General features: G+C 38.6%; 1 protein-coding gene across 4 annotated transcripts in view; it reads right to left on the reverse strand.

The window, feature by feature from the left end:
* Positions 1-282: 282 nt before the first annotated feature.
* The window catches only part of TAB2 (TGF-beta activated kinase 1 (MAP3K7) binding protein 2), a 53,090-nt gene continuing 27,492 nt past the window's right edge, over positions 283-25,880 (reverse strand). For 2 of the 4 annotated variants that reach the window (XM_081905160.1, XM_081905162.1), the window contains exons 2-7: positions 17,594-17,782; positions 13,376-14,882; positions 4,756-4,916; positions 3,837-3,930; positions 2,418-2,498; positions 283-1,983 (exon numbers count right to left, since the gene is read on the reverse strand). In XM_081905160.1, coding sequence (XP_081761286.1) covers positions 1,835-1,983; positions 2,418-2,498; positions 3,837-3,930; positions 4,756-4,916; positions 13,376-14,882; positions 17,594-17,695 — 2,094 coding nt within the window. In that variant the 5' untranslated portion in view covers positions 17,696-17,782 and the 3' untranslated portion in view covers positions 283-1,834. Of the gene's footprint in view, positions 1,984-2,417; positions 2,499-3,836; positions 3,931-4,755; positions 4,917-13,375; positions 14,883-17,593; positions 17,783-24,541; positions 24,658-25,880 lie in introns of those variants that run through there. The other 2 variants (XM_081905161.1, XM_081905163.1) reach the window with 2 other exon arrangements.

A 25,880-nucleotide genomic window follows, 5' to 3' on the forward strand; every position in this document is an offset into this window, starting at 1 on the left:
TTTTTTTTAATTTTTATAAATAACTTATCTGTTACAAAGACAGTTTACCCAGCTAAATCACAAAACCATCAACTCAAGATATCCAAATTAGGTTTTATTAATAAAACAGGTAAAAATTGATTTGTCAATCTTCACATAGAACTGCAGATGAAGCTGAAAAACAAGGCTTCTTTTTTTTAATAAACAAAATGCATTCAATGCAAGTACTTTGGTTCTACTGACTAATTACTTGGGACAGTCATTTTATTCCCATATTTTAAAAAATTAAAAGCCTTTAAAACAAAGGCCTTTGTATTCATAGATCACTTGTAAAATTCCTGTTAAAAATGTCCACTGGAAATTATTTACAGTGGGTGACAGTCTACTTTGTCTCTTGCTACATTTAAGCACTCTCTCCTGTCTTATCCTAAGAGATGCTACATCTTTTTTGTGGTATGCAAGAGAGCATTAAAAAAAAACCATTTGTGGTTTCAGTTATGTCTCCTTGTCACCTGAATGCTTTCCTTTAGATCAAAGAGCAAGGACTATGAAAATAAGAGAGATGCTTAGTATTGCTTCAGTGTTCAAGTCTGCTTGATTTCTTTTTTCCTGTATTTCACACTATTGCTATTCTCTACCAAATCGGGTTTAGAAACTGGCTGCCAAGATATTGATAGCATTGATGTTTTATGCTACTGCTACTGTTTTGTGTACTGTATGTACTTCCCCAGTAATAATCCCTTAAAGAATTTGCAAGATATCCAGCAGATGAAGCAAGCATATTAAGATGCTGATCCATTGGTGGGTTGAACATACTTTAAACTTCTGTTTCCTTGTGCCAGACAAAAATATTACATTGTGTCACCCACCGTAAAAATCAGTGTACAGAGTGAACTATATGCATATACTCCAACTTTTCCTGCATTTTCACCATGCTGCATCTGCAGATCTTCACAGATCATCAGCATTTACAAGAGCAACGTACAGAACAGGCAGTGGAGAGCTATTTGTGCATTGTTTATTATTGCTCTTATTTTAAGGCACCGCTTCTCTCAGATCAAAAGCTTTTTAAAAAAGGGTCATGATCGTGCATAATCACTTAAAGGGAAAAAGAAAGTTAACAAAAACTATTACACTATACATTAAGAAGTACAAGAAATAATAAAAGGTGAAGAAAAGAAAGGCACTTAAAGCAGCTCTAGAGCTATGTACAGTAGGAAAAGCTTTGGGGGTATTCACTGTGAGTATTGTACAGACAAAGCATGCAGTTTCTTTTTCATCTTCAGACGTGATTGTACTGATTTGCGTCTTCACAGAGCAGAGCTGTGTTTTTGCTGGAAAGACAAGGCGAAGAGTACCACTGATTTGTGAAGTTCTACAATTCACGATCCCTATGCGGCAGCAAACAGTTTAACACACTTTCAGCTTGTTCCTTTCCATTTCCTCGGTGAATGTAGTGTTTCACTGAAAGCTTTACAAACAACCCAAAAGCCATCAATCTAATCCCTTCCCCTGTCAAAATTCAGTAGTGACATCTGTGGAGGAAGGCGGTTGGGGAACACCCAAGCACTGAACATGATGAGAGTTATTCTTACTGGGGTTCTGGTAATACTGTACATGATTCAGGCAGCTGGCAACCAAGTCTTTCAGGAGATTACCTTCCAGCTGATGAATTTCAGCTGCCTGCAGCACAACACTGAGGTATTATCTCTGTAGCATGACATTTAACATTAGTAATAAACCTTGTCACACGTTCAATTTTACAAAATCCTATGCATAAATGATTATTTATCCCAAGGAAATGACACAATAGTCAAAAGGTTGGATTTACAGAAGATAAGTGAGCCTCCCTGGCTCAGAAATGCCTGGGCATCTCACACTGTTCACAACGGTTTAAGGCTGGGTGATTTAAAAAAGTACAAGCAGTACAACTCCAATGATTCCCCTCGTATTCCTCCGTATCAGGTACAGTCTTTGGTGTTTTGACAATGGACCTCTGATCTGCTGAGGAGAAAGAGAACAATTTTTAAATACAAATAACAGGAGAGATTAAATTCTGTGAAGCTTTCCCCACCCACCCCCTGCAGTATTCGGTATTACACAGTAGAATTAAGTTGATTATTTCCACTGCTGTGTTATTAAAAGTTCAGTCCACTACTCAATTGCAAAAAAGGCCTCCTCTTCCATATGCTTAAGGCTAGACAATCCTCTCAATCTCTAAAAATGAACAAAAATTAAGCAATTTCAGCACATGGACAGAGCAGAACTGATCCACCTGTCTGCATGCAACAGAGAACAGTAAATGGATACAGTGATTACATGTATGCTGCAGACCTCAAGTAACTTTATGATGAAGAACTGACAGTATATATTACAATAAATGGGCTCAATGTTTCAATTTCAGGGATGCTAACAGACAGAAAATTTAGCAGCAGTACCTTTAGGCTTTGGTGCCACAGGACCTAGAAATCCAATATTATCATAAAAATTATGAATGGCACTGGGATTAAAATGTGGTCCTGGAAAACAGAAAAAAACACAACACAATGAAAGGAAGAGTTAGTACAAAAAGGCAGCTAAAGCAGAAGCATTACAGAATGTGTAAGACAAGATATTCACTGATGTTGAAGGAAAAATTCTGAGGTCACCTAATGCAATCTACCAATTTTGTGCCTCCATATATGGCTCACTAAAAAGCATTCAAAGGTGCCATTTTCTAATTGAAAATATGGAGTGGGGGCAGGGAAAGCTGAAGACAGTCAAAACAGTCCAATGGAAAGATGAGCCAGGCTGCAGCAACCTTCAGGTTTTACATTAAACCTCAGGTGAAGCGTCAATAATATTAGGTTTTGCTTTGCTAAATCAAGACAATAAACATGTTTTGGATATCACCCAAAGTACACCCACTGAAATCAATGGACTTAAATTCATTGATTTTAGTGGGTGTACTCAGACATGACTAACATTGAAGTTCACCAATAGGATGCAAACTAAACTAAAATATGTTTGTGTTCATATAGAATATGGTGGATTTTATCATAGAACCATAGAATTATATAACTAGATTAAAACAAGCTTAGCTCTCTAAGTAATCCAGAATATAGATATAGCAATAGGAAGTCTTACCCTAAGTGCCCAACAGCTGTCTTGTTTGTCTTATTCAGGTTTAATTTGGTCTACTGATTTTAAGAATTATTTTTTTCAAATAATGTTTACCTGGTGAGAGCTCAGCTGGATATTCAGAACTGTTCGTAATCCCTGAACCATGAATTTTTTTTGTATTATTTTGAACTACAAATATGAAAAACACCAAGCTAATGTTTGTCTATTTGTGCTCCGGTTGCTAAAATGATAAGAACAAGTCTTTTAACATGTCTTTTTTTCAAACCTAGCCCTGCCCTATTCTTCTGAAGAACTAAACATAGCTTTTAGGCTTTGAAGAAGAGGAAATGGAATAACAGCCACCACAACCCCAGCCATTCTGAATCAGGAATGGGGGAAAGGGCTGATTTTGCATTGTCTTCCTGCTTTCTATTCTATGCTAAACTTAAAGGCTTTTATTTGTAGGGTGAGAGAGTAACTTTAGAAATTATATTTTGTATGTAAGCTTATCTAAATCCTTGTTTTATTTTCATCATTATCTGAAAATATGTAGACTTGATCTTTTACAAACAAAGAATCCCAGATAAACAGTGACAAGGTTGGGCATTTTGTTTGCTATGAAAATGCTCAATAAAATGTTAGCAACAACTGAATTACACAATGCATTAATCAAATATTTACATGTTCTATAAACCTCAAACCTTCAATGTTTAGCTAAATGGGCAAAATTATTATTTATACTGATAGTACAGTACCTCTTGCTTGAAAAAGATCAATCTCTTTGGTTAGGCAATCTATGTCTATCTGAAGTTGTCTGTTACAACTTCTTAACTGTTGCATTTCTTCAAGCTGAAAAACACAGAACAATGCTGTCTATTAGATTACTAACTTTATACGTGGGACAACAAAACTTAGTGATGACTGTGATTTAAGCGTAATCATGCCATCTTCAACCCAAAACTGTTAAAGAACAATCCCATCAGATCTTGAGAGGAGGGTATTTATTCCCATGAGGTGTCTAGTCACTGAATTTTGAATTCAAATTATTACTGAAATTACAAAAGCACCAGCTGATACACAGAAATCAGTGATAACTTTTCCTTGTTGATAGTCCTTAAAAAAAAATCATTTTGGAAATACTTTTGGGAAATAATTCTAAGTGTATCACATAAGCACAGTCAAGCAAAGAACTGGCTTGCCAGAGTCAGTACTTTTTAAGACCATTCAGAACAGATGACTGCGTTTTTAAAATTGTCTTCTCGGTCTCCTGGTTCATGCATCATGGTAAGCTAAACGGGTTCACATTGTTCCTCCCTGGCTTTTTGTTTTAACTTTTGTGCCACACTGAGCTAAGTCAAAGTTTTATCCAAACCTGGGCTCATAGTTAAGTCCTGGTTACAGCTTGGGTTTTAGAGAGGAGATAATGTAACCACAAACTCAGGTTTGGAAACACAAAAACGAACTTTATCTTAGCTCAGCACAGGGAGGAGCAAAGTGGCTGTAAGCTCACCTCCATGTCCCTGCACATTTCCAGTGAGCCATAGTTTGCCTTACCATGATGTATGAACCAGGTGACAGGTAAGCAAAGTATATTTTACGTATCATTACCATTTTTAAACTGAAATTCTATTTCAGACTTATACATGTCTAAAACCTCCAGAAATTATGACTTACTGAAGGAATTTGGGAAGCAGAATTTGATCTTTTCAGGCGCCTTCGTGTTAGATTATTCTCCATTTCATTGACTTCTGTTTTTAGTTTATCTAGCTTTTTCTTCTGAATCTCAAGTTCTCGTTGAAGCCGTTCCATTCTAGCCTTCTGATGTACTAGCAAAGCTGAAGGACATAAAGGTATCTCTTTAATCAGTGTATTGTTCTCTTCACAGCATCATTTGATATAATATAGGGCACCCCAGGTCAAACAATTTCATGAGAACTCCCACTTTACCAAAACTGAATTATATAAAGATTGTGTGTACCATACAGTTGCTTTGAAACATGAATTCAGATGATTGCCTATAATAGTCATACCTGTATGACAGATGTGCAGCTAAAGGTCTGAAAATTGACATGTGAAGTTTAGACGCCTCCCATGTGGCCTCCTTAGTTCACTTCCTGGCTCACTCCCTCCCCACTCCCTAGGTCAAGGATTGCCCATCATCCCTGACCATTGGCCATACTGGTTGAGGCTGATGGGAACTGCAGCCCACAACATCTTTAAGGAACCACACAGGCTACAATTGCCTTATCTTCTGATAATCAGACAGTGTTAGAAACTGAAAGATGAAAGCTAGAAGCTAAATGGCACCTCAAACCTAGGCTATGGACGCACAATGGAATGTCTAACCTTGCTTTTTTATAACAAGAATACAAAGCTGAAAATGAATGAACTGCAGCTAAAATATTATGTTCATTTTACACATGGTCTAGTCCTTCCCCTGCTCACTCCCCTAATATTCTTAAGAGGGTCTCTTCTCCAGTCTTCAGAGAGTAGCTGGAAGTGGGGAGGCAAAAGAACCTGCTCCTTTCCTTCCACTCTGTGGTTTTAATCTGAAATCTTAGGCGCAGTACTGCGCTGAGCTCAGAAACTGCTTGCACTAATGAAATTCCCTGTCACAAAATGTGTCTAGAATGGGAGTTTCAAACACTGTAATCAGCCTTTGTAAGTCCTTTTTCTCTACACCCCTCTTATTTTCTTAAATTCCTGACATTCCTTTCAGTTTTCTGCATCTTCCACCCTTGCTTCCTTATTCAGTTTCTGAGTCTATCCACTCTTCATGAGCCCAATGTCCCTTAACTATACCATCTAATAGTGTTCCCACTATGTTTCTAAGCCTACAATCTCTCTCTCTCTCTCCACCTGCCCAATCCCAATCCTATCCACAGCTCAGAACTGTTTTTGCAAAGGCCTCTCAGTCAAAATGGCCTATGAATTCTGCATACAGAAATAAAACTGATTTTCAATAATCTTACACTCTTTCCCGTAAACCGTCAGATTTAGTTACAGCCAAAGGTAGCATTGCAGGTGACAGGTTGTTCTTAAACTTATTACATGTAGACACTATTTTCTTGTGCTATTCTTACATTATATATGGTAAGATGTCCAGCAAATTCATTCATTTGGTGGAACAGAGAGATTTAAAGGAAAACAATTTATTCAAAACCATGTTAAATTAGTTTCAAAGAAATACTGGCATTTAGTTTTAAACTACTTCTGGTTTAAAGCAGCAGTCCAAGCCTTGGGTGAAATACATACAGCTTCGAGAATCATATCCTAGTTAAGGCTTCAGAATTAGACCTATCAAATGCTTTCAATCACAGATCTAGACAATTTAAAATTCAATTTTATTAAAGTTTGAAATAATCCAAAATGAATTGGTATGTCAACTCATTAGCTCCATGGGTTTCATTAAAAAAAAAAGGTTAAGATGAAACCTGATAATTTTTTATTCTACTGAATGGTTGTTGCTTTTGACTTCAAATGTCATTTCAGAATATATTGTAAAAATAACTGTATACACAAACCAAGTTTAGAATAGATAACATCATAATTATAGATATAAAACTTGGTTATTCAGCAATTATGGCTTAATGATGAAAAACTGAAGCTCAAATTGCAACTAGATGGAATCTGGCCAGAATCTTATAAAGACATTTATTGTAGAAACAGCACATTCTGATTGCTTTGTATGCCATGGTTCAGAATCATGGCCATACAAATCAAGATGCAGTGTAGCAGGGGAAGACGTTCCAGGAGATATAATGAAAGTCAAACCTGTACTAAACACATATACCGGATTACTAAATAAAGCTTTGAAAATGTTTTATACAGCTTTCTGCATAAGACCACATTAGCAATCAAGTCTATTTGAGACATACATTCTCTTTAAGTGGCATAAATAACAACATACTTAAGGAATATATTTTATTGCTCCTAGGTCCACAACTTATTTTAAAGCTTATCTAAATACCTCAGTTAAACAGGAAACATTTTGCTCAAGCCTTTCTGTACCAGAAATACTGCCACAAGCAATTCAATGCAGATTAAAAGCTCATTAAAATGTCTGTCCTTCTCAACTTTTATTTGAATAAAGAAACATTCTTGCTCTTACAGATACATAGAAACATACGGAGCTTGAAAATAAGATGGGAAAGATCTTAAGACTCAAATATGTCTAGTTTGATAGATTTCAAAGCTTTCTCATGGTTTTTGATAGGATGCTATAGAATTTGGGGTTAGGTCTCAACCACTGGGAATTGGGTTGACATCAATGCCAGAATCAATATCTGGAATTAAATTGGGATGGGAGAGAAAAGATAGGACTAAAAAAAAAAACTGGGAGCATTTTTTATGTAAGGGGAAGAGCATTTCTTAAAAAAAAAAAAAAAGATTCATGGAAGGCTTATTGCTAGCTTCAAGGCAGGACAAGGCCCTCTTACTCTCTTTTTTTAATTAAAATTTGACAGACCTCTTTTCAGCAGGTGCCTGTTTCCTTCACTAGGACACCTCGAATGCAGTACTGTTCTGTGCTGGGAGCATTATGGAAAGCCTGAACAATGCTTGGGGCATTGTAGAGAAATGGTGGCCACTGAGAGAAACACCACATAAGTATTTTAAAAGAATGAAAGGCCACCACTGTGCATGGGTGGCCACCACCCCGTTGTTGGCTAATGAATCCTTTGAGGAAGAAAAAAATTGCCTCTGAAAAATCACCAAAATGGCTTTCCAAACTACCCACAAATGGAGTGTCAAGCAGACAATTTCTTTCAACACAGGCACTCACCCCAAGCCCAAACTTATGCACAACTACATATACATGCAGCACCAGGAAATCAATCAATTGGCCACTTTTACCTGCGAATCAGATCCCCACTCACAGCACTGTGGGGTGTGTGTCTCTCCCACCACATGCCAGCTTGGTCCCAGCTGCAGGCAGTCAGTCAGCATCACCATCCCCTCTGTGTGCACTCACCCATGTGCTGCACAAGCCATGCATCCCTGCGGGCTACCACCACATATGGGATCAGTGCCTGCCTGCTGTGCTGCTGGGTCCTAAAGCACCTCCCAAGGACACACCAGAGGATGAGCGACCCAGTGCCTTACTAGCTGTGCCGCCCAGGGCCAGTGGGGTGCAAATCCATCTCCAAGTAAGGTGGGGCCAGAGCGCAAAAGAGAAGGGGGGGGCAGAGGGAGAGTGCAAATAGTTGAGTCAATCAGATAGGCTGAGGGCAACAAGAGCAGATGGGTGAAAATGTGAAGGGGAGGGAAGGACGAAGTCAAAGAAAGTGAACTACTGCTGCCCAGAAGTTGTTTGGGGCCGCTGCTCAAGAGGCATTGAAGGGAAGGTGTGGCAGAAAGCAGCCCTGGTGCACATGAGTCTCCCTCCCTCCCTCACCAGATGTTCTATTATAGTGGCATGCTCCCAATGTTACACGATTTCACTTATGTTTGTAGATGCCTGGAACGTAACCCCTGTGCAAGTGGGGTGGGGGGCACCTGTACTATCTAGAACAACTGGCTCACTATAACTGATTGTTTCATATACTTTGGCACTGTGAACATTATTGAGCAAGTGCACATTTTCATAGCTCAATTGTCGCAATAGTGACCACTCCAAAAACACCTTATCCATTTCTCATCTCCCACAAAAAAACTGCAGAAGTTACACCCAAGTGCATCATGTCCTTTGGAGCAGAGTAGTTCAAGTGAGATTTCTTCAGAAATTATTAAGGATACTTAAATAATAAAAATTCAGCAATGACAGCCAAGTTGCCTTGAAAAGAAAACTTGCCCAGCACCACCAATCTTGCTCTGCAATGTGTACTCAGTTCAAATGAGGCAACAGTGAAATTCAGCACATCTGAACAATCAGTGCATCCCATGAGCATGCTGCGGAATCCTTTGTGTGATGCTTGATATTTCTGGCAGTCAAGTCAAGTGGAAACTTCTCATTGAAAACAGAAAGCTTGAAAATAATTAGAATTATTTACTATATCCAAGTGAGAATTATGTAATGAGACCAATTATATTAATAATTATATCCATATGAGGTTTTCAACTTGTAGAACTGGCCCTTTACAAGGTGCTACATGACATTTATTCTGTACTTTCAAGGAATCTATCCTGCAGTGTGGCAGTATTTTCTCTATGGAACTCTCTGCCTATTTGTTGTATTGTTTTCAACAACTGCTAAAAACCTTTTTTATTTAGATAAACCTACCCAGACATGTACTCACCTATTGACCACTGAAATTCTGAAATATGGGACCACCAAGTTCCAGATCTATTTTTAGAATTTCATCACAAAATGACCATGACTTCCCAAAGCTTCTTCCACAACTACAAGGGGTAGCAACTTGTGGTTCCCCCACCCTTCTAATAAAAGCAGTTATTCTCAAGGGGCTAGATTCCTTGCCAGAAGCAGCAGTCATGTGCACAATAATCTTTCCTAAAGGAGAGGGAAATTTTCAAAAGTGTTGGGGGGGGGGTGTCAAAAAATTCCAGTCAGCAGCGTGAGTCTAAGTAGCATTTTGCACCCTGACATTTGTCTCCTACCTAAGGTAAGCAGGAAAGACAACTCTGAAAATGAACTATTAGCAAAAACATTCAGAAAGAACATAGAGATTCCCACTTCCTGCTTTTGAATGGATTTGGTTAATTCAATTATTCTTTTTTGTCATGGCTATTATTTTGTATCTTACCCTTCCCTTGGTGTCAAAGAGAAATATAATCTTTTTTAAAAAAATATGCTAATTGATCAACATTTCAGTTTATTCAAACACAACGCTTTGGTCATTCTTCAGCCCTCAGTTTTGTGCGATCACTCATTTGTAAGTCGCCTTTTTGTTACTTTTAAATTTTTATTATTAGCTATATTGTGATAATCATTCTTAGTGTTGCTATATGTGTAAATATGTAAATATGTGAAAACTTGTAATTAAAATATATTTAAAAAACAGCATTCAGAAAGAAAATGGCAACTCAACTACACTCTCTTCTGAAGCATATTTTGATTAACATCCACATCAAAGTATGAGGTCCATAAATGCACTCATCAGGTTACCAGTAGCATGTGTATGTGTATATGTATGTGTATGTGTGTGAGCCCAATATATGTACTGTGGTGAGCCCAGTAAGTTGAATCCAGAATTATTGCCCTGGGTTTCAAAGGCATTAATGAGAAATTGCTTCTGAAGCACTGCACAATATCAGAGAAGACTCCACCCATTTGACACATAAATGATGATGAGTTTGGCAGCTACAAGTTGACCTGCCAAAACTTGTGCAACTTTGATCAGATCAGAACTCATCTGCTGATTTAATTACATTTATTTTAATAAGCTAATAAGTAAATAAAGCAGTTCAAGGAAAAAAAGGTATTATTGCATTGCTGATACAGCAACGTATTTACGGTTCACCTAATTTGCAAGACAACCTCCAATCAATATGGCTCTGAACAAAATGGAGGGTTCACATTCAACAGCCAAATTACTTAAGGCTTTGCTATCAATGGGAGAAAATAACCGTGTGCTGTTCATCTATCCTAACTTCCTTAATGTACTCAAAAGAAAACAATCTATTCACTGTTCTTTATCCAGCAACAGACTTGAAAAGAATTTTACAGAAAATCCAGTTTCAAATATAACCCTTTGTTGTTGTTTTTGATGGAAACCCATATCCGTCACATTGTACTTTTCTAGTACTTGGAGCATCTGTTTCTTATTAACAAGTAATCTGAAGCTGACAGAATATATCAACTGTCATCGGTAAATCTGAAGATGTCTTCTAAGCCTCAAGAAATGTGAGGATATTTGCCAGCTGTCACACCTGCCTGTATTCAGCACATGCCACACAGTGCAGAAGTTGCAATCTGTGCTACAGATTAAATCCCTATTAAATCATTTTGAGTCCTGATGGTTGCACTGAAGAGACTATATGAAGGCATTCAGTACATTTGCGTAAGGTTCAAACAACACAGTTCCACACATCTTCCATACATGAGCTGCTGTCTGCTATCAGCTTTGTTAGGCAATTCTCATCTCTAACGTTTTCATTATCAGGGTTCTCCAATAACAACATTAGCAAGTGAAATATCAAGTGAAATCTTTACACGGTGCTGAGAACCCCCATTGTGAGTTTAAATTAGGTGACTGTAAAAGAAACAAAACAAAAAACCCAGCAACAACTGGTTAACATTCTAAGCAGAGTCTCTTTTAAGAAACAGTATACTAAGCAGGTTTCTACACGGCTGCTTGAAAAGTACACCTAGCATCTTGCTAGCACAAGGGATGGTATGGTATAAAGGTTTAGAATGAACCTCAGATTAAAGCTTAGTTTATTTGTGATACTGAGTGGTAGTCTTGGGCAAAGAATTATTTCCAATGCTATATCCTAATGTGAAATGACAATAGTTACCTCAATCACTCAATTACAAGGGTGTGCAATAAAGAAATGGCTTGTCATATCTTGATATCCAAGGGCAGAGGGTATACATAAATATAATCAAACACGCATGAGTATATACCAATGTCTTATTTGAGATAATAGGGCAAGGTAAACATGCACCTAAATTACCAGAGTAAATGCCAGAGAAAGCAATTTTAACTTTCTTCGCTGAGCTCCACAGCCAGCAATTTCCTCAACTCTGCTTCCCTATCCTAGCCTTTGGATGGCCATAAAATGGCTAGGATGCATATATTATCCCAAGAGCAGCAATTCATTGGCATAATGTAAAACCAAATGACATTTCAGGATTTATACTTAATACAGTTCAGTTTTGAATTTCTTATGGCTATTCTGTATTTTAAATACGCACATTAACTCTTATAGTTTTCAGTTTATTGTTCAGTATAAATATAATACTAGAGATGGGAATTTCCTTAATATATATATAGTTGTCAAACTATCTTCTGGCAGCTCTAATAGACTTTTGATAGTACTCGACCATCTTATGTTTTATTGCTATGCATCAATTCAGCTCTCATGAGATATCCAACTAAGTCATACTCAGAGGAGACCTGTTAAAATAAATGGACAAGCAGACCATTGTAATGGCTCTACTGTGAGTATGACTAACACTGGACATCCATGCTTTTTAAACCTTAAAATTGAAGGCTGTGAATTTTCAAGGATGGGAATGCTGAATGCATAATCTGACTGACTAAATTATGAATTGTTCTGAAAACCATGGTAGTGAGTACATTAGAAACTGCAAATGACTACTCTTTTTATATTTTATATTGAAAAACAACTTCCAAAACCCAACCAGGAATTTAGATACCTATTAGAAAAGAGGTTAACTTAACAGAATTACTTTAATAACACAAATCTACCTTCACACTAATAAATTTTGCTGGAGGCATAGAAGGAAAGTGAAAGTGAAAGTTTAAACATTTAGGATGATAAACCGATAGCATGGAAGTTCCATAAGTATCTCACAGCTAATTCCTTGTGGTTATTTCAGTTTTTAAATCTTAGGCTGAACTCCTTGGCACCCTTAGGATACGCAGGAGAAGGCTGCTGAAAAGAGATGTCTAGAGCAACAGGATGTAGGGGCAGCTGAGAAACTAAAAGGAAGCACTATTTTAAAACCCTTCAACATTTTGGTGCACAATGGGGCAGATATGTCAACTACACAATCCGGTTGCAGAATGACTACCTTGATTGGTAAGAAATGTGATGGAAAAAATGTAGAGTGCTTGAAATCAAAGTAGTATGTTTCCCCCTGTTCATAAGAGTTGAACAATGTGCTTTCCTACTGCATCAGTTCTGCAATCCTCTCAGTCCCTGGATTCTTTAAGAGATCTTTGTACTAGATTTACACTTGCTACCATTCTCCTCTCCTACAAAACCATTTCCAGAGTGCTAAAAAGGAAATAATCATTTGTTAGTTCCACATGTTTCAAGTCTTTTATATTTAACCTATTGTCCTAGCAAATTAAATCCTCATCAATCCACGTGAATCAAGTGACTTTTTAAAAATTGTGCTAACCTCTTTGGCATAAATACCCTATTATGTGTTTACAAAAGGAACACACATTTTTTAAAAAATCATTTACTCTAAGACATGCATAAGGCACTGTGACTTAAAAGGATAAATTTCCAAAGCAAGTCTTCTTCATCAAATGGCAACAGAGTATTACTAAGATGTACCTGTCCATTATTTGTTTACTGCCCATTCTGACATACTTGAAATAAATAAAGGTGTAGGAGCCACCACTATTTCAGTATTGTGTTCGTTAATTCATGGACCAAAACAAGGCAGAAATCTCTACAACTTACATAAAAATATTACCTTGTGTATAGGCAGCATCATCAGATCCCATACTCAGTTTTCGCGCCTCACTAATCCTATCGACATGTGGGTACTGAACAGGGTCAGTAAGGTGTTGGATACCTTCCGTCTCTGCAAAGTGATCTGGAAGGTTTAGAAGATTTGTAGGTTCAAAGGTTGGGGACACCACACCAGGTGAAACCGCAGGGGGTTTATTTGGAGAAACAGTAATTTTAAAAGTGTATTTTGTATTAGGCTGTGTAACAACCACTCGGGGAGAGGTGGCAGCGGCATTGTTGCCCACTGTTCTGCTCTTGGGAGGGTGGTGGTGAATAAACGCAGGTCCCATGCTTACTTGACCAGACATATTCCTAGACGTGGCAGTAACTCCTGGATTTGTTGATATGAAGAGTGTGGGTTGATTCCGAACAAGTTGTTCATCTCCTGTAGAAGGATTGGCTGAAATGTAGACCTTAGGCTGACTTCGTGTGGTCATTTCATCAGTATTTGGTGGACTGGCAGCTATGTAAACAGTGGGCTGACTTCTACTTAGAGTCTGACTGTTGAGGGAAGAGGAGTTAGAGGATGAGCGGGGGCCAGTTGAACGCAGTTTCGACGAACTGTTTCTTTGTGGTGGTTCAAGTTTGATTTCAATTTGGTTTTTACGAGGTCCTGTAGAGATATTTTGAATATTGTATTGGCTCTGGGTGGAAGAAGATTGCGAGCTACCAGATGAATGAATTGTAGGTGCTTGTGGAGTAGTAGGAGAACTTATGGGCATATAGACATGGGAAGTCTGATGGCCTTGCTGGTTTGGCTGTGTTGATTGTTGCGATGAGGTATGCGACGAGGAACTGGTTGTGGGAAGGGTTGTCCAGGGATTTGTATGTGAAGGCTGGTAGTTTTGTTGAGAATGCATAGGATTATACTGAGACGTCCAGCCTGGATTTTGCTGAGTTTGGCGAGCTGTACCACTTGGATTTGTGATATAAGGCCTAATATAGATAGAATTGCCTTGTGGACTATTTATTGGAGGTACACCATGTATGTGCAAAGATGTAGGGGTATTCCGTCCGGGCTGAATATTTGGGGCTAAAGTTACCATAATGGGGTTGAATCTAGGTGTTTGCTGAGCCAAGCCAGGTGTTCCTTTGCTGCCCAAGTGAAATCCAAAATGCTGCCCTGGATTAGAAGTACTAACAGTATTAGATATGCCAAAGAATCCCTGTGGAACCTGGACTGGAGCTGTCTGTGGTTCCTGATGAAACAGTTCACTGTTGGACTGGCTGGTTTGAAGGTGCCCATCACTAATGCTATGAGCTAAAGTCCTACTTCCATTCATTCTACTTCCTTCTCTTCCATGGAGAATCACATTCTGAGACTGCAAATCCAAATTAAGGGATGTCATGTGATTTCGCAGACCGGGAATCCCAGAATCATCTGAAAAACCAATGTCTCCTTCACCGTAGAGATATTTTGTGCTCTCTTTAGAGAGAACTGCGCAACAGGCATCCAGGTTATTATTATTCTATAAGAAATTACAAAAATGGGTATCAATAAAAATAATATGGTTTCATCACATTTAATTTAACAACTTAATTAAACACTGGCTATCACAAATATTGTGCTGTGTGAAAAAGGAATTAAAAAACGGATAGAATGCAATACAAAATTAAAAGTAGGTTCTACTTTGCTGGTTAGCATTAAAAGAGAATTCTGAACCTAAAAATACTTAAGACTATGAAATGTATCATGTAGGGTGTTTCTTAAAATTTTGTTTTAATGCCCAATATCAATATTACTGAAATGATTAATCAGCAATGAAATCCCAAACAATTGTTTGTATTTGAGAGGTATCATTTGATAAGGCTTTGCAGCCAACTGTCTTTGCTGAGGAAAGGAAGAGGGAAGATAGGGTGGACCTGGCATGAATTTGCAAGACAAATATGTTGTTGGTTATCAAATGAGAAAAGTGCTCCAGGGCATGTATCTTCAAAACCCAGTAACTCTTCCTCCAATTCCTTTCAGAATGAAAGGACAGTTCCTTGTTTGGAGGATAGAAAAATGGACTCAGAGGATACATGCAACAGGGTATACTTGGGTCACCTTTCAGTAGTGAAAGGAAAGAATACTTCGATGTTCAAAAAAACCTAGTAGGCTGAGATCTGTGTTTGGAATATGTGTTATCCTCAGAGGTCAATCTCCCTTCCCACATTTTTTCAGTGGCAAAGGAACTACAAAGGGCTTATCCACTGAGCTCAATTACCTCCTTCATTATGTAACTGTTTCTTCTTGGTTTTGTATACTTAGGCAGATTTTGAAGGTGATCAATGCAACCAAAATATCCATTTTCTGTGAGGATGTTAGGTTAACAGAGGAAGCAGGATAGCATCATTAAACCTTTGCACTATGTAATATAGTATAGAAAAAATTGTTTAGCAATTGCATGTTACTGGAAGGAAGTGTTTTGAACACACCTGACTCTGGCCAGCTAATGAATGCCAGTTAGGTTAGAAGCAGCCAAGAGGTTTCTGAAAATTAGCTTTTGAGTTTACTCATGGGACCCAGAGCAGACAAAATGCTGCCTGACTCAAGAGTCAGGAAGCACTGAGCACCCTATAGATCTAATACTTCTCTCCTGCTGAGTGCATAGGATTGCAGCTTTAGAATTGAATTAAGCAATTCAGTTTATTATCCTTGTATGCATACAAAAAGAACAAGCAAAACTTTGTATCTTGTACCATATGGACAACCCTGAAGTGCTACAAGACCAAAAGATATATTGCAAACCAATACACTTTATTCCAAAAACAAGTTAGTTTAATAACCAACACTAATAACTAGATTCCATCCAGTCTATCCTATCCTAACCACCCATTCCATCCTTCTATATCTATCCTTCCATCCCACCCATCCAATCTATATTTGTGTATGTACTGGAAGTACTGCAAGTTATGTAGTTGATGTGCATGATAACCAGCCACTGTGCATACTTCTCCATCAATATGCATACTTTCCAACAGGCCTTGGGAAATGTGCATACCTCCTGCATTTTGTACACTCTCTGGGCAACATGCACATTCTCCATCTGTACACTTAATGTTCAGAATAATGCAATTTGTGGTCTCCTGCCTAATCTTACATGGCCCACAAAACATCTTCCCACTGATCAGCCAAGCAGAGGAGGAAAATGTGGCTCCAGATAAAGATTATTTCCCCCTGCTGCAGTCCAGCCTCCTTTTCTCCACTCTCAGCAATTCCTCAGTCAGCTGAGCAGCACAGGGGTAGCAAAGGGAGAGGAGTATTTATTCCTTCCCTCCTCCTTCCATAATCCTGATGAACATTATCCTCCATGTTGCTCAAAGGCAGCATGAGATCAGTCATATTAAGAGTTGTGGAAAGGGAAACAATCTGAGGAATCAGAGAAAATCAGGCTGGGAGAGAAACAGTGTGATGGTCCCACCCACTGCCATTTTTTAACCACATCCACTGTAGACAGATTACCTCCAAGGCAATTTGGTTCTGGAAGTAATAAGGGTTGCCCACTGCCGTAGTCTTTTCAAGACTCTAGGATTAGATGATATAGAAATGAATCCATGTAATAAAATTTGAACTTTGTGCAAAAATGTTCAAGGCACCTACCCATTGTTCCTGTTGTGGTGTGGGCAGTGGGAATGTGACCACTGCTTTACCCAAAGGCAGGCTCACTAAGCCACTTCAAAAGCCTCATGTGTGGTATACAATGATGTTTTACTCCATTGAAATTGACCTAACTTAGTCTTGTTCTTTAATTTTGATGTGTCTAGCTCGAGTAAAATTTAGTTGAATACCACCATATATTATCCAACCAAGTGGCAGCTATAAGGAATGAGAGTTAATTTGAAATGCCTCTTAAAATCCCCATTTCCCTGGCAGATTAGGACACCGCAAGTACAATACAATCAAGTGATGGAAGTGATAACAGCTTTATATGAAATCCTTATACAAGTAATATGCTTTAAACCTTAAACTGAGGATATGACAAGTTAAGATTCAAAAGGTTAGGCAACATGGAAAGGGAAAAACTGCAATATCTAAAAGCAAATTAAAAGAAAAGAAAAAATAGCAAAAAAACTGGGATGGGGAAGGGTCTACTAGAGAAAATCTACACTTAAGTAGGTTAGTGGGGAAAGACTTTGTAAGTACTTTTAATTATTGGCACTAAAGTGCCTACGTAAACAGAAACAACATAGCACTGACCTGTAACATGCATCTGGACACAACAACTTCAGGTACCTCAGGAAATTTTTGGCGCAGGTCATGTAAAACCTGAAAATTTATTTGTTGGCTTCCTTGGGCCATTCGTATGTTGCCTGGTCAGGACTTTTGTTCAATAGGCAGTTCCAAGCCTTAGTGCAAATGAACAATCATCTCTTCTGCCTCAGCATCCTGTGGAAGACAAGATTTAAAAAGTCAGCTACAATAAATTCATCACATGCTTTCGAATACAGTTTTTTTAAATACAAGATTAGTGACATTTTCTTTTAAAACATATTGCTTAATGCTCCCTTCATCACAGCCTCTAAAGATATCTCTCTTCACTCTACAAACCCCATTTTCGGGGTGCGTGCTTTAGGACAAATTTTAATAGGAACTGTTTACGGGCTTAAAGCCTACCAAGAATTGCATATTCACAACAACAGTATAAAGCAGGGGTAGTCATCTGTATTCATCCCCTAAAGAGGCTTTTTGTCCCCCTCCAAAAAAGAAGCTAAAAACTCTGTAATTTATTTTTTTAATGACTTTTTAAAGTTTTTGTTTGTTTGTTTAAATGCCCACTGTTATGGGTTTCATGCTGTACTGCAATGATGCAAGGTTTTCTATGCCTGCCAAATTTGCCATTAATTCTTTAAATAAATTAAAAAGCTGACTGATCCTATAGATACCCCACTATGGTACCAAAAGGTTTTGTGTCCCCCATAAATAAATAAATAAATTGTCCTTTCGGGGGGGAAATGGCTATACCTTCACACTTCAGCTAAATCTACCTTGATAAAGGGCCCCTGGAGGGTTGACCATGGGTCAACATGGTTCTTCTATAAGCCAATATAGCCTATACATTTAGTTATGATTTCCGAGATTGAGATAGTTTTAAAGATAGCTGTCATGATTATTGCAATTGCAGTAGCCATATAATAGGCCCAACATGGATTTATATCCTTGGATGTCCTACTGAGCATTCCAGCAGCATTGCAGTATCTGAGAAGAAATTGTTTAAGTGCTTCCAAGAAGAGTCCATTGAATAAGACCAATGTGCATCTAAATTCAATTTGAAACAAGTCAACACTTCTGCCAATTAATACATTGTGGAACAACTCTGCTATGAACCAAAAACTCACCACAATGAAGTTTCAGGATAAAATTAAGAAAGCATATCTGCGTATTGTTTTACACATTTCTCTGTGTGGGGCAGACATACAACTAAAGCACTAAAACTCTGTGTACCACACATTCCGTACCATATATTATCCTCTAATTGACAACAAAATTACTTCCAGCTGTCATATCACTGTTCCAAGCTAGCTACCCCATCCTATACATACGGTTTCAACTGACAATGAATTTTATAGTATTCTTTCTTTACCTAGGAGCAATTTTATTATCCCAAGTAGTTTCTGCATATCTTTTCCTTTTTTATAATATTTTTAAATTAATTTTAACATATAAATTATAAAATGTACCACAAAACTTATCACTTATACAATCTTTTTAGACTTCCATCAGCACCTCTGATGAACCACCATTTTAACCACTTCTTATGCATTTCTTAAATTTATATTGCCTTTACATATCTTAACAAATCATCCTCCCCCTTGTCCATTTTTACAGTACTTCTAATAATACTCCTCACAAAACTTCTTGCAACCCTACAAACTGTTCTTCACAGTTACTTTTCAAATAGTCCATAAATTTACTCCGCATATCTTTTCCAATGATCTTAGCAAAGGCCAATTGAATGGCTTACTGGGGAATGGATAGCCTTGAGCAGCACAAATTCAGGACAGATCTCCACATTTAGGAAGATAGTACTTACACCTTCCACTTTAGCAACAACTGAAACACAATTACATTTTTATAGATATGACAATGCATGTTAGACCTGTGACCTGTGACCTACAATATACAACATAAAATACATATCAACTAAGTGACTATGCAAGGACTGAGAAAGCACTGTTTTCCTCATCAGTAGTTCTGACTTCTTACCTCTAAGAATATAAGCAGGCATTCTCCTTTTAATATATAATAATGCCCTAGGCAAAACTATCCTATTCTACGCCCACCAACCAACCCACACCCTGCAAAAGAATTAGAAAAAACTATGTAGACCATTTTGCAATCTTAAAAGACAAAAGCATTAATATTATAGCCATTTCATGATATAATCCAGAATTACCCTATTTCCTTATCTGATATTCAAATGCCATGCAACATGGAATTACACTTTGCAACTTTTATGCTTTAATTCTTAAATTGCAAAAGAAGTGTAGCTGGACAAAAATGAAACTCAACCAAACTGAAACAAAAATATTAAAATAAACTGAAATCTAAGCAAAAAAAGTCTTTTAGAAATAAGAATTGTTTGAGAACTATATAACTTAGTTAAATGGGTCAAACCAAGAAAAGGCAGCTGTCACATTCTGTGACTGGACAAATCATAGAGATGAAGACTGAGCAGGGATTAATAGCCAGCAAGTATTTGTAGTCACACTGACTCCTGCAGCCAAAGAAAAGAGAAAGAAACCACGCCTTCCTTAATTTTGCAGGTGCAGAGAATTCAGGAAGAGAAGGGTTTTCTCAGTCTTCATGATGGGCTTTTCTAGAAAGTACAGGTAGTGCCACACTACTTATGCAAAGCCAGTGAAAACGAAGAAGCTACCTTTTACATCCCCAAGTCCTTGAACTTGGGAGGCATCTGTGTTGTAGTAGCCCGACCCTTCTCCAATCAGTTGCAATACTGCTGTTGCAATATTGTTAATTTATTAAATCTGCTTACTGTTTCAATATATTTACTGAAAGCTGCTGCAGGTATAAACACGATGCAGATATATCAATAAATGTGTAACAAATTGTGTACTGGACACCATAGAGCTAGTGTGGCATGTCTCCAAAGGAAGACATGGACAAACAACAACTATGTGTGCAGACATAACTTTGCTTTCTCCTTTTGCTGTAGTATGAAGCACTGCCAAAAAGAGATTAGCTGAAGAAGCAATTTGTCTTTTCAATACCGAGAACTGCTGCAGTAAAACAAGGTCTGGCCAGGTATGCAGGGGTTTTTTCCTGCATCACATGCATCTTTGCTGGATTTTTCCGGCCTCAGACTTCTAGGTGTCTATATGATAGAAATGTATGGACTTCACACAAATAAAATGCAACTATTTATATAACCTTGTAATAAAACATAAGATAGAATATTCTAAGTGCATGGCTCAGTTATACATTTCATTTTTTTAGACTTTAGCACCCACAGAAAAGACCGGCCAATAACAGCAGCAACAACAAAAACTATAAAAAGGGATGGGTGGGGAGAACTACTCTTGGCAACAATACCATTCATGACAAATTGTTATACAAATTGTTCAGCAACTTTTAAAATGTAAACTTTTTGCAGAATTGCTTACGAATATAAAAATTATAGCACAACTGAGTTGTAGCAAATGTTTTAATTTCCAAGAAGCCCTGTTTGTGAGGTCACAGATAGGGACAATTGTAAATTTACCATAAACAACAACAACAAGAACAGAACACATAGTTCTTCAGTTGTACCAATCTCTGAAATTCAGTAAAGAGAAATGTTTGTTCTTGGATAATTTAAACTTCCCCAAACCACCAATAAGTAATATGAATAAGTGTGCTGATCTTTTTACCATATTCTTATTCAAATTTTATTCCAGATTCTAATGTGCCCATAATTGCAGCAACCTGTTCAGATTCTGTTAAATAAATTCACCGTCTAAAATCTCATAAATATCTGCATGTTTTTCACAAAGCACTCAATATACTCACTTTTTCTAAATGCTAGGCAATTGAGCAGATACGAATTGACTGGCATCATGCTGAATGAACCAGTAGCGAAGTCATGCATAGTGTAAGCATGGTGTTAAGTGTGTTCTATGTTTGCAGGAGACTATATTCATCGTTCCCTTATTTAATGGCCCTGTTCAGGAGAACTTGCAACACAGCTTAGCTCAGGCAGTCTACAACTGTCATTTGCTGCACAATTCTATTCCTTGATTGAAGATGCATTTGGGTAGCTGAAAAGCGCACTTCAAGATTCCGCATGTCATACTGGTCTGTTTCAATTAAGCATGCCAAACCTGTGCAAAACTGTACAATCTGACCACATACCTTGCCCTGCCTCCACCTCTTAAGGACATGCAGCAACATGTTCCATGTGTGTAGATTAAGCCCTGAGCCAGAAGTGACCATTCAGTCTGGCAGTACCAGCTACCCCCCCCCAAAAAAGTTTCTTCACTCCAAAACTAGCCTGTCCCTATCAACATGCGTGTGCACTAATGACTTTTATCTGAAGTGGGGGGAAATGTTAATTCCACTCACCATCCAATCAAGGGATATAATTTCTTATTGGCAAAGGAACAGTATCAGGAAGGATACACCTGACGGCAATGTAAGCTTGGCATCAGTACTTTCAGAACCAGAAGGCTTAAATTGTTTCTCTCTGTGTTTTTAACAGTCCTTATTTTTATCTGTAAGCTACCTTTAGGTAGGGTACAACAACATGGTTTCTAAAGAGCTAATGGGTATGTGCCATTAGGTACCTTAAATGTAGGTTACGGTCACTACACGGAATGTTTATTCGTCAGGGGTTGGACTACATGATCTTCAGGGTACCTTCTAAGGCTACAATTCTACGATATGAACTACATTGCTTGACTGTATCTTGCTCTTGCAACAATTCACTTGTCCCAGTATGCAAGGAGGAGAAACACACACAGTGGGAATGGAACTGGTTTAACTACGGACTAAGGCAGAGGTTTTTAAATTGTGGTCGCCAACTTGGCGCCCAGAAATCTTCACATCGTCATAATTGGGCCTGTGCCAGTAGCAAAACGTGCTAGGCTAATTTCTAACAATGGCTTGCTGATGAGTAAGCTAATGTGTGTGCCCCTTATTCCCTGCTTTGTTTTTTAGTTTTCTGAATAATCTTTCAGTTAGGAAACAGTATTGAAGGGGATGGGGAAGAAGGAAAAAACTGCATGTTAAGAAGAGAGGAACTAATGTCTTTTTTCTGCATTTGCTGGTATGAATCCTTATATTAACTTTCTTAGCCTGCCACTTTTGGAGAAAGAAGTTTGAAAATACAGCCAACTAATTAAATGACAAATTAGAAATAAAACTGTATGAACAATTTGTATTTGTTCACTTGGTATCTATTATAAAACTTTTTACAGTGCTCAACCATTTCCAGGCCTCAAACTGCAAACACTGCTGCTTGTAGCAGCCTCCAGAAGTTGGTGGAAAATATGAGAATGAATTGTGTGTTTGTTTTTTGTTCTTATTCTACATGTCCTTTCAGAATGTAGTCAAACAATACTGTGACCTACCCAAGCTTCAGATGGTGCATATAAACAAAAATGTATGTACCCAATGCATGTACCTTGGAACTGCCCCCACATGACCATCCTCACCTTCGGCTCTGGAATGCTCTAACACAGGGGTCTCCAAGCTTTCCTTGCCTCAGGCCGGAGGGCGAGGGAGCGTGTGCCTGTATGCGCACGCGCGCACACACACTATTTTCGGTGAACATCCAGATCGGAGGAGGCCCGTGTGCATGTGCAAGCTATTTCCGGTGCTCCTCTGACCTGGAAATGGGTCCCCGCACTACACCACACCGCATCGGTAAGAGCGGGCGGCAGTCGCTGCAGGCTGGATAAACGAGTCCTTCCGGCCTTATCCGACCCCTGGGCCATAGGCTGGTGACCCCTGCTCTACCAAGATTTCATGGGGCTGTCTGAGTTCCTGCAAGATCTTACAAGAGCATCCCTGAGCCTGGTAAGCAAGGAAAACCTGGTCCTCTGCCTTGCATGCAATGACAGCTTTCAACTGTGCATGGTTGAAATTGCACAAGTTAACTGCATGCAATATGTGATTGTACTGTATAGTACTATATTATACTAAATAAAAGAAGAAAGATAAATCCTACACTGATTGTAGCCAAGGATCTGATTTTTATTTTGCTAGCCTTGGTAACTAGCCAAACTTTGGTTATCAGGAACCATTGAATGTCATCACACTGAGCTTCAGAGGTGGTGAGTGCTTCTAAGGCATGACACAAGGTTAGGAACAATTCCTTTCCCCATCTCTAATTTCAGGAAGAGGACTGGAGCACATGTTTGTTGTACTGTACTTCCAAGATCTACTGGTGTGACTCCAAAACACAGCCCAACTCAGACTAAGTCCAGCCTTTCACCTAAATCTGGAATGAATGGGGAACTTGTAGCTGGGCTGTTCTTAGAGGGTGCTCCAAGCAACCTCAAATACAGTGGTACCTCGGTTTAAGAACAGGCCGATTTAAGAACAATTCGGTTTACAAGCTTCTGCGAAACCGGAAATAGTGTCCCAGTTTGAGAATTTTACCTCGGTCTAAGAACGGAATCCGAACAGTGGAAGGGCACCAGCGGTGGGAGACCTCATTAGGGAAAGCGTTCCTTGCTTTAAGAACAACTTTGGTTTAAGAACGGACTTCCAGAATGTTCGTAAACCAAGGTAACACTGTACTGTACAGCATAACGCAGACAAACTGCACCACTCCTTCTGAACCAGGAGGTGGCAGTGAGAATAGTCATACACACTTAAGAGGCAGGAAGGACCAGCACCATGGTCATTGTCAACAGCATGGACACCTAATCATATCCCTATTGTCCACAAATACAACACTTTTTAACACATCTCTTTTTCAGGAGCAGTATCTGTTTTCTATACTATAGAAAAAGCAGTGTTCCAAATTTCATTATTGTTTCATATTATATGTTGCTTTCAGTTGCAGTGTGCTTTTTCTTGAGCTACTCTATTTGCACATGTATTCGCAAATACATTTTTAAAAGCCTGGACACTTCAGTATTTGTGAAGTTACTTAAATATTGCTTAATCTGAAATGCTGCAGGTGAAAAACAAGAAACTTACAGCAGAAATTGCTTATGCCTCTCTCACACAGCAAGTCACAGAAACAGCCTACAGCCCTGCCAAGTGGGCTGCAGTTTCTTCCAACCTGGATGCATGCTGGAGGACTACCCATTGACTGCATAGGCTGCAGAAAGAAACAATATCACAGTGTTTACTCACAGATCTAAAACATTTGTCCATGTAGCCCTGAGATAGGAAGTCATACCCCCTCTTCCTACATTGGAGATGCTAAAACCATGGGAATATCACTCAGACTTATGAAACCCCAAGCAATACTTGAGGGAACCCCCAACATACTTGAGGGAACAACAAGAGAACAATCCTATCTTCAAATACAGATCATCTGCACTGTTTCTTCCAACATGCAGAGCCAAAACAGTTGTGATGTTGAAATGTGTGAGGTGAAATGTTGCTCCTTTGTAATCCTTATAGTCCCTCCAAAAGTATCCCCTTGAAAGGATATTAGTCTTGGTTGGGAGAGATGCTTCCATTGGTACCAAATAAACTTCCTTCCAGGGCTAAAAGCAGTGTCAGGGTGTTTAGTGGAATCACAAGGTGGAGGTGGTAAAAAGATTTAACACCTCTCCTCATTGTTCCTTTGCTACTCACTCACTTCCCACAGTGTCTACTGTTAAAAGGTTGAAAAAAAAATGATCTGTGAATGCATTAGTCTTCTAGTATACTAGTCTCTTGTAACTCCCGATTCTTTTTAGAAGAGGTTGTTGTTGTTTAGTCATTTAGTCGTGTCCGACTCTTCGTGACCAGAGCACGCCAGGCACTCCTGTCTTCCACTGCCTCCCGCAGTTTGGTCAGACTCATGTTTGTAGCTTCAATGACACTGTCCAACCATTTTGTCCTCTGTTGTCTCCTTCTCCTTGTGCCCTCTATCTTTCCCAACATCAGGGTCTTTTCCAGGGAGTCTTCTCTTCTCACGAGGTGGCCAAAGTATTGGAGCCTCAGCTTCACGATCTGTCCTTCCATTTAGAAGAGGTAGTATATATCAAAAAACCTTTGATGGAGGAAATGTGATAAGGCAGGGGTGTCACTTTTTCCCAAATCCACCAAGCTAGTACAGTGAGAAGAAATTCATAAGACAATTTTTCAAGATCATTTTGGAATTTGGGTGGGCTTTATATTCAAATGAAATGCTCCCGTATATTAGGCTAGGGGTCAGCAAACTTTTCAGCAGGGGGCCAGTTCACTGTCCCTCAGACCGTGTGGGGGGGGCAGACTATATTTTGGGAGGGAAATGAACAAATTCCTATGCCCCACAAATAACCCAGAGATGTATTTTAAATAAAAGCACACATTCTACTCATGTAAAAACGCCAGGCAGTCC

This window comes from Podarcis melisellensis, assembly GCF_964234715.1.
Source record: "Podarcis melisellensis genome assembly, chromosome: 3".
NCBI lineage: Eukaryota > Metazoa > Chordata > Lepidosauria > Squamata > Lacertidae > Podarcis > Podarcis melisellensis.